The sequence below is a fragment of the Megalobrama amblycephala genome, linkage group LG24 (assembly GCF_018812025.1).
Source record: "Megalobrama amblycephala isolate DHTTF-2021 linkage group LG24, ASM1881202v1, whole genome shotgun sequence".
NCBI lineage: Eukaryota > Metazoa > Chordata > Actinopteri > Cypriniformes > Xenocyprididae > Megalobrama > Megalobrama amblycephala.
This window is the reverse complement of record NC_063067.1, coordinates 6,779,978-6,790,474: the sequence shown is the minus strand read 5'-3', so window position 1 is coordinate 6,790,474 and position 10,497 is coordinate 6,779,978. Positions and strand designations below refer to the sequence as shown.

The window sequence follows — 10,497 nt, the reverse complement described above, 5'->3', positions numbered from 1 at the left end:
CAGATAAGCCAGAACCAGTTTTTCAAACGACTTCATGATGACAGATGTTAGAGCCACAGGTCTGTAGTCGTTAAGTCCTGTTATCTTGGGTTTCTTTGGGACGGGGATGATGGTGGAGTGTTTGAAGCAGGAAGGCACTTCGCACAACTCCAGAGATCTGTTGAAGATCTGTTGAAGATCTGTGTGAAGATGGGGGCCAGCTGGTCAGCGCAGGTTTTCATACAGGCCGGTGTAACACCATCAGGGCCTGTCCATCCAAAATTTGGCGAATTCCGCATTTTACAGTAAATAATTTTTTTTGACTGGATTCTGCGATTCTGCATGCGTTTTCTGCATCGCGGAAGTCATAGGACCCTACGTTATGTGACACAATTTGTCAAGAAGGAAACACTGTGGGGGGTGTTGGGGTATGACTGAAATGTGAATGGGTCTAATTAAAGTATCAACAAAACTGCTATAGACTGCAGTGCAACTAGAGATAAAAGAATCGGATAAACATTTACAAAATCCCTTATAATTTGTTTTTTAGGTGATTGAAAAGCTCCCCAGCAGCACTTCAAGGGAGAAGTTGGGAAGGGGTGAAATTTTATGTTAAGAATCATATTGATTCCTTAAAGCGAAAAATGTAACGCAAAAGGTGAAAGGGCCTTTATCTAGATGTCTTTGCCACTATGTTTTTAAAGGCAACAAGTTCATTTTGGTTTCTTAAAGCAAAAAATGTAAAAGCAAAGGTGGAAGGGCCTTTACCTAGATGTTTTTTCCTGTTTGTTGAAGGCAACGTTCAAAATGTGTTTGCTTACAATACAAATTTCAGTACGTTAATAGAGCTTTCAAGTTAACACACTGACAAAGTTAAATAAGTGTTTAAGAGAATTAAGAAGTCAGTTTTGTGTTGATTCACAAAGACAGTGTTAATGTGAACAATTGCTCAAGCTGAAATTGCACATTTTTATTTATATGCAGCCAGTTGCATATTGTGCCAGTAGTATTGAATATTGAATAAAAGAAGTGATGCATTTGATCTATTCCTCTACTCCTGAGTTTTGTGTACTGTTACAAGCCTAATATTTATAGAAATATATAGCAGTATGAATGGCAGGCATGTGGTGTTTTAATTCAGAGTGGATTCCAGTATGCACAGATCACTATTATTTAGACCATGATACCCATTGGTGTCAATGCTCCATGAACATTTCTTACTTGTCATACAACATAACTTGTCTTAGTTGTTATTTGGACCTTTTCAGATTCTCAAAACTGAAGAAAATTAGATGTGTTAAACAGGAAGTGAGGTAAGGCTCGTTTTCACTGTTTACATCCCCAGAAATGGTCTATTCAGTAAAATATAAATACAGACTGAATTTATCCCTTTTAAACAACTCTTTAATGATTGTCCAAACTTAAACTTTGTTGTTAATCTTATAATGTCTTATAATTCTTATAAAATAGATCATCTATAGATAATTCATAGTAGTGACACCCGATGGTGGTTTGTGGTAAGACACAATAGCGACGTCCCCACCAGAATAGAAAAACCTGACAAAAACGAAGCTTTTTAAACTTAAGATTTTTTTGATAATAAATATGATTTTTTTGAATAAAAAATTCCTCCTGACACCTCTGACTTAAAATTATGGCTTTATTGTATTTAGAAATTGCTGTCCCCACATGTAACCTCCTACTCATGAGTCCCCGCAATGTAGCAAAAACAAGTATGTGTGTGTGCGTATGTGAGAGACGCAGGGAAAGGAAATGCAGCTAAACGTTATTTGCTCTATGAAAGACATTGATAAAGACGAAAACTAAGGACATTTAATCTATAATTTTATTTTATTTTAGTTAGTTTTTCCAAACACACATTACAGTTTTAGTTAGTTATCGTTTTTTTGTAATGCCTCGTTTTTATTCTATTTCAGTTAACGACAATGTTTTTTCCCACCTAGTTTTCGTTTTTCCGTTCGTTTTCGTTAACGATTATAACATTGGTATACAGAAAGGGCAACATACTCGTTTGAAATCAGAGTTTCGAAATCCTACATGATAAAAGACACCACGTCTCGACTTCAGTTTCAATCCCACATCATAAAGAGATTCAAAGGATCCTGAAAAATGCACAACAACATGTTAATATACAGCATGAGAATGAACTCCAGCAGCATCTGCTTGTGACGAAATACACCTGTGCAGATCAGGTGAGGAACCAGCAGAAGACGAGGAAAAATGAAAACTAAACCCAGAAGCATCAGGCTGACATAGACATGAACCGTTGGCTCAGACGGATCTGTGCCTGTCGGATCCACTCTGGATGTGTGTGGAAGCTCCTGCGATGGATCCTCAGGCACAAAAGCACACACTTGGGTTTCTTCCTGGGTTTGGATGGAATCTTTCTTAGACTTCCACTTCCTTCTCCGGAGGCCAGCAAAGAGTTTCCTCCCTTGTGTGCGCTTTTCTGCAAACAATCAGAATGAGAAAGAGCTTTATTGCCAGGTATGTTTACACATGTGAGACAGAATGACAGTGACAAGACACAGATAATGTGGCCAGTTACATAAACTTAGCCTCTATGTTAAGACTGAATTAAGATCTAGTTAGACCAACTAGCAGTTAGTTAGGGCTAATCAGTCTTACTTTTCTTTGATTTAAAGGTGGTACAGGGGATGTTTTCATCGACTGAGTTTTTGAAATGAGCGCATGCGGAAGAACAATCCCCCTCCTTCACAGCTCATTTCAAGTGAACGCCTCCCAAAACTCGTTCACGAGTGTTTGTTTACCACCGGCATTCGCTGTGTTATTAAGCCGGGCATACATTTAACGACCAGCTTAAACATTCTGACTGTGATCAACATACAGCGATTGTTTCCTGCTCCTGAAGCAGATTTATATACTTTCACATGGAATTTGAACACCGACTGTAATCGCAGACTGAACGCAACTGGCTCTGACTGGATGCGTTTGAGCGTGATCAGTCATAAGTATCAATTTACATTCATAATCGGCCTTACAATCATTAAGTGTGGGCGCGACTTAAAGCCGCGCACACAATTAGTGGATTCATTATGTCGGACTCACTGCAGGTAACTCATAATCTGCAGTTGTTACTCCTTTCTCCTGACAAAAACATTGCATGCGGCGCCTGTGGAGTGTGGAAAGTTACTGGAGAGCGCAGCCGTGCGTCTCTCACAAGGATCGTCATGGCAGTGATTGACAAGCCAGAGGGCCATAATTCCTATGTAATGTTTATGTACATTATTTTACAGTCCTGTCCTGTTATTACCCACAATTGTCTGTAAGTACTACATAGTAATTGTGTATATACCACTAGTAAGTACAGTAATGTGTCTTAGTTACCATACATAAATGCCTTTTATTACCCGCACTTGTCTGTAAGTACTACATATTTACAATGTACATACCATTAGTAAGTACAGTAATGTGTCTGTTAGTTATCATATACGGACACTATAAGTAAGCGCCTGTTATTTTCCTACACTTGTCTATATGTACAAAGTAGTTACCATGTATGTACCGTTGGAAAGTACAGCAGTGTTTCTTATTAGTTTCCATGTACACACATGTCAGGTAAGTACCTCGTGTTACCACTCTTTTACCTGTATGTACAACATAATTACTATATATGTACCAGGAAAGTACACAAACTGTAAAATAAAGTGCTACCAAAAAGTTACTTTACCCTTTTTTCTTTTATTGGGGTTTGAATTGGCAGTCCGTGGCTGAAATTGCTGGGGCTGTGGCTGGGTCAGGACCTGGAGCTGTATCTGCGGCTGATGGTGGACCAGAGACTCTGGGGGCTGGGGCTCTGTTGTGGGGATATGCTGTTGGATATGCTGGTCAGGCTGGGGCTGGGGCTGAGACATCTGGGGACCTGTTAAGAAGGTAACAAGTTAACATGAATTTTAATCTGTATACATTAAAGAAATATGTATTTTTTATATATAATTTAAAAAGAAATGAGTTCTGCATAACCCTAACCTTGCTTTTTAAGTATATACTCATATGCCTTTTTCATGGCATCAACAAAAGGTCTTGTGTCCTCAGTCAGTGCCATTCCAGCACTTATATTGGCGATCCATGAATTTTTTCTTTTTTTGCCTATAAATAAAATGGGCATATAGCCCAAGGCAGCCAGTTTCTGCACCTGAAATGAACAAAAGTACTTAGAAAATTCACAATGCATTAATATCAAGTTTACACAATTCACATCAACATCACTTTTTGTCCAGGTGACATCACATTTGTATGAAATCAATATTCACATAGTGTCAGGCAATGACTGGTAATGCTTTACTGATCTGAGTTTCTAAACACTGAGAGGAGCGTTTCACAAGTGTTAATGGGATCTGATGACATTCGTAAGCTGATCCACTTCTGTCATAGAAAAAAACCTGTAGATTATAGAGTGAAACAGACTGGTTGTAAGCTGACGAACCATCAATATGCTGGCAATGAGCTCTGACATGACTGTTAAAATGAAGGTTGCATTGCAAAATAAACAGAGCCATATCTGATTTAGAACAAGATTTGGAGGTGGCCCTAATCAGAATTGACAGTCAGATTCCCTTGTTGTGCACCATAGCTGCTAAAGGGGCTTCTCTCTATTGGTGCCGTTCGGCAACTGGAGGGTTGCAGGTTCGAGTCCAGCTCTGCCTGTCCCCATCGAAGTGTCCTTGAGCAAGATAATGAACCCAAAACTGCTCCTACTGTGCAGGTTGGCACCTTGCATGGCAGCCACCAGTGTGTGGGTGAATGCAAGGCATACATTGTAAAGTGTTTTGAGTGCTCAGAGGGGTGAAAAACACTATATAAATGCAGTCCATTTACCATTTTACCATATTGTGAGTGGGAATAGAAATGTAATTACAAACTGGATATTATTTTGTCAACATTGATGCCATTCTCTTTCTCTTTTCTTACGAATGCTGCTACAAAGAAACTTTGGGTCATCACTATTAGAAAGCTCATCAGTTGCATAGGATAGACTATGTTAAATGTATCTGTTATAAGCAAATTGAGAGAACATGAGTAATTTTGGACAAAGTTCACATCCATCCAAATGTGGTCCTGTTTATGGTATGTGTGCCAGCTTTAGGATAAGTCAAGGTCTGTGGGATGCAAGCATAGCGTGTCAGTGAAAGGAAAATTTTATAGGAAAAATTTATAAAACTGTACATTCAGTCACAAGATGACAGAATCTTTGACCAACCAAAAGGAAAAGTCCAGCATAAATCAACCCATATCCCTGTTCCTCGAAATCAGTGAGTGTTGTCATTAGGTATAGAAATGAGAAAATTTGATACAACAAGAACCGAATAGCAAAATGGCAGCTAACACTAAGTAATGAGGGCAAGGAAAGTTTCAGTTTTCTGTGGCACTTTCAGTTCTGGTCAGCTCCCACTTTGCAAATTCGGTCTATGTCGATGTTTTTTCTTCCTATTCCTACTGACAGCACTCTGTGAATCTCAAGCAACAGAAATATGGGTTGATTCACGCCAGATTGTTCTAATGATAATGTCGATAGTTTGATCATAGGATAGTATTTATGTTAAAGTAATGTGTTTTGAGTTTCATATTGACTACAATCCAATTCATGGAAGCATGAGTATTTTTACTTACTGCAACTTGGGCAGAAGAAAGCCACTCTTGATGCATTCCGGTTTTTCCAGACCCCCTGCCCCCACTCATTATTCAGGCGGTCTTTGAGGGCCTCAATCTTTTTATTTTTGCTGAGGCTTGCATAGCAGGCGATGCAGCACTTCCTAATCGCCTGGTTCTCAACCTGGCAAGAAGGGGAAACGTTTGAATTTTGGCTTTGTCATTCTGAAATGTACCACACACACACACACACACACACACACACAGGGTTTATTACAATATTTTAATACATTATGATATTTTAATTTAGCACATTTTAAGTGCAAACCAGTTGTCATACAAATATAACCACAACAAACACATACAGAAATAGCCTAAAGGCACATTTAATGTCAAAATTAAATTCATTTAGACCAACCCAACTGTGAATGGACTCTCTGTTGCCCTACTATTAGGCTTGGACTAAGGTTTTTATTACTGTCAAAAATACACAGGTCTATGTCAATGGTTTCAGTCATTGAATATACATGTGGAAGACCCTAAAGCTTTTTTCCCCTAAGGAAGCTCCATGGCTTTTGGGGCACATTAGTCACATACACAACATATAGTAGACTAAATGATCATTCATAATTAGTCAAACATGTAGAGTATACATTTCAACTGTAAAAAATATGTAGCAAAAGAGGTTTGCCTTTGTTGAATTAATTTATTTCTAGAATAATTAGTGGGGGCCTGTATCTATACATCTGTATTTGTGGAACTAATGGTCACTCTTTGATTTGTTAAACACAATCCAGAATGCACTAAACATACTCCATTATAGAGAAAAATAGCAAATGAAAAAAAAATATTTAATCATAAACTGACCCATAAATAAATAAATAATCTAGGCGACTATATAATTCAGAAGCTATGGAATGGCTTCAGATGACTTTGAATATAGTACACGAAAACTTAATAGAGTGCCTCAGGGATGACGCATTTTTGTAGGCAAAACCCGGAAGCGAGTTAGCATTTTAGGACTTCCGGTTCCAACGCCGTAAAGTAATGGGTCTGAATGGGTTTTTGCTAAATCGCCTGAAATAAGGTCTGTGGTTAACAAAGCCTCTAAATACTTTCACGTTTTGATCTATGACATAAAACACACCAGTTATAACCCGCTTGTGATTTTTTTAAACTTTTACTGGTGTCTTAAAATCGGCGGTTTGCTAACAAATTGCTAAAAGGGACTACTTCCTTTGGCGGGGACTTTAGATGTCATCATGACAAACAGGACATTTGGACAGCATTTCTCATGAAAAAGTGGATAAGTATTCATAACAGCACTGTTATGATCACCGTCTGTTCCTGTCAGTTCCCGGACTACATTACCCATAATCCTCTCTGCCAATCACCTGCACTCACTCCACCAATCACTATCACTAATCACCACACCCAGCTGCAGTACATTAACAGGACTATAAAGGACTTTCACTCACACCACCTCACCGCGAGGTCTTGATTACTCTGGTATCACTTCTGAGCGTTTATATTCCTGTCTGCCTGTCTGTTGCCGTTACTGTCTGTTCCCTGTTATTGACCCGTTGCTGCCTGTCCTGACCCTTGCCTTGTCTACCGTCCTGTGATGATATCTGCCCGTCCTCGATCTACTGCCTGTACTCTGACCACGACTCTGCCTGTTCCTTGCTGTTCCTGTCTGATCCTGATTGACCCTGCCTGTACGACCACGCTCACTTCTAATAAAACGCTGCACTTGGATCTCCTGCCTGAGTCTCCATTCGTTACAAGCACAGATCATAATCAGTGAGCATGTTTTTAAATAAACTTGTTTTCTAAATAACAGTTTGAGGAAGCTTGGTGGTGACGACGTTGATCCGCGACCATGGTGTGCCGTAGTCCGTTTATAGCTTACTGTTAGCCTTTTATATATCTGACGACTTTATTTAGGCTTCAAAATCTATAAATGTTGTGTTAACTTGTAAAGATTATCTTGATAGACAAAACGTGTAAGTGTCATAACCCTTTGTTAAACACAGAGCTTATTTTCTGCGATTTTCCAAAAGTCTATGGGAAAAATGAATGGGCTTTCAGTCGAGGGAACCCGTGCGCTGCTAAATTCCGGGTTGGCCTACAAAAACGCGTCATCCCTGGGGTACTCTATGCTCTCTGGTATAGGAGCATGCACTGGGCTGAGTTCAAGGACTGGAGAAGACACTGGAACGGATTCAGGGGCTGGTACAGGCTTTAACCAGAAGTGGGTGGTTGCCTCAAAATAGAGAACTGTGTTTTATAAACCTAAAACTGTCAAACATCTGTCCTAAATTCATTAAAGAGGCTATATGTAAGATTTATACTTTAATAAAGCACAAAAATACCCCAATATGTTTGCAGATATTTAGGAAACATGCTAAGTTCACCTACTTGTTTCCCAGACAAACAATGCTACAGCCAGATATTCTACTTTGAAATGTGTGTTTCGTGTCAGAATGTCTGTCTTTGTTTTGGTCTGTGCGAAACTGTGTGCAGCCAGTTTATCCAATAGTATTTTGACATCACAGGTTGCCAATTTGCGGAAAACACTGCATATTGCAGCCATGGAAACCAGCAAACAAACTGGGTCAAATAAATGCAGATTCTACTTGACCTCAGGGATGGACTGGGACCAAAAATCAGCCCTGGCATTTTGTCCCAGACTGGCCCACCACCACATAAGATCACAAATACCACCCGTCCTTCCGCTTATATGTATATATATATATATATATACAGTGGGTACAGAAAGTATTCAGACCCCTTAAATTTTTCACTCTTTGTTATATTGCAGCCATTTGCTAAAATCATTTAAGTTATTTTTTTTCCTCATTAATGTACACACAGGAGATGGGAGAAAGTTGTAGAAAGTCAACCATCACTGCAGCCCTCCACCAGTTGGGGCTTTATGGCAGAGTGGCCCGACAGAAGCCTCTCCTCAGTGCAAGACACATGAAAGCCCGCATGGAGTTTGCCAAGATAGTGAGAAATAAGATTCTCTGGTCTGATGAGACCAAGATAGAACTTTTTGGCCTTAATTCTAAGCGGTATGTGTGGAGAAAACCAGGCACTGCTCATCACCTGTCCAATACAGTCCCAACAGTGAAGCATGCCCTAGTGAAAAAAAAGTATACTTTATTGTATTTTAAATATATTCCCTTTTTCTATAGTACACTGCAAATATACTAACAAAAAATGTACTATCATTAAATATATAAAAAGTATATTAGTATCATATTTTCACAATGCAACATTTAACACACTTTAAAATAATTGTACTTTAGTATATTTTCTAAAAAATATATTTTAGAAAAATATACTTGAAGTGTAAGTTCAGTTTATTTTTTAAAAGTGTATTTATTTGCACTTTATAAAAATATATTTGAGGTATATTTTAACAGTGTGCTGAAAATGATCATTGTAACAATGCACTGGAAAGTATATTTAAAAAATACATTATTTAATATCCTGAAGTTGTAGTGTATCTAATGTTAAATTTGAGTTTATTTTTTAAGTTTACTTCTTCATCCTTGGAATTCATTATATTACTTGTGCTATTTATTTCAGTATGAATGCATTACAAAGCCCATTTCAGTATATGCAGTGTAGCCTATACAATTTCCAAATATGTGTAAATGTTTATTAAGTTTACACTGGCAGAATCATTTTACAATCGTACACACAAATCTATATTAAACAACACACCAGCAGCACAAGTAATGCGAAAAAATATGTCGAGTGGTTAAACTTATCGGAATTCAAATGTCTCTTCAACTTGGTCTGTGACCAATCAGATTTTGTTGCTCACTGCCTTCAGCCAATCAGAGCTGCTGACGTCACGGTCCTCGTCTGAATCCCCTCGCTCAGTGACTCAGGTGAAGTATAATGTCGCAATGTATCATTTATTTAATAAAACACTGAAAGCGCAATACATCGCTCAATCTTGGGGATTCTGACCAGTTCAATCAAGTGACATCGCAGCCTGACCGTGATGGCGACGACAACCGGCTAATCTAATGGCCTACGCGATCCTGAAAGAACCGGAAGAAAAGTGCTGCTATTGGGAGGTGAGTTGTAGTCTACCAGTTAACAAACTTTATTTTATTTTCTTTAACAAACGGAGAGTGAGATTTCGGCTTGATATCTCCCTTTTGAGTTTTTGTGTGGTAGATTTTGGCACATGTTTGTATGCAGCACCAAAACATTCATATGATTGGTCAAATCGACCCATATTCTGTACAATATTAATTCATAAAGTGTTTTATGCTTGACTATGTACCGAAAACAATATCGACATGCCATTCTGATACAGTTCCCTGCTGCTAATCCTCATTTACTGTTCAAAAAATAGTATTGGTTCAATGTAGGATTCAGACAGACTATTGTAAACGTGAATAAAGAGTTGAACATGCTGTCTTATATTCTTTGGTATATTCTGTTAACAGATGCTGTTCTTCACGAGTCTCTGCGGTCATTATTGTGCCATCAAACACAATGAGAAGCTCATCAGAAAAAGGAATATAATGTGTAATTTGTATTTGTGTATAGAGGGTCACCATGGTCCAATATTTTTTTTTTCTTTAATGAAAAACATGGTATGTTTTGCTGAATCTAAGTTTAAATAAAAACTATTGGATTTGTCAATGAAATATGTCTCTTCATTAGTGATGTTGTTACATTTTATTTATTTTAATGGCCTTGAAAACAAATGCATTCAACTTTGGGAAAATGTGTTAAACTGTATTTAAATAGTAGCACAACTGTATTGTGTGAGATTATGTAATTCAAAGTACAGTAGTCAACATTTAAAGTGGATCAAAAAAGTTAGGACAACTTTGATTAAAGGTTTTGATCCGC

General features: G+C 38.1%; 1 protein-coding gene across 1 annotated transcript; it reads right to left on the bottom strand.

Moving 5' to 3' along the window:
* Positions 1-1,426: 1,426 nt before the first annotated feature.
* Positions 1,427-4,150, bottom strand: LOC125260368. The gene is made up of 3 exons (XM_048178691.1): positions 3,991-4,150; positions 3,692-3,883; positions 1,427-2,449 (listed from the first exon to the last, which is right to left on the bottom strand). The coding sequence occupies exons 1-3, from the start codon at positions 4,127-4,129 to the stop codon at positions 2,070-2,072; spliced, it is 711 nt and encodes a 236-aa protein (XP_048034648.1). The 5' UTR covers positions 4,130-4,150; the 3' UTR covers positions 1,427-2,069.
* Positions 4,151-10,497: the final 6,347 nt, after the last annotated feature.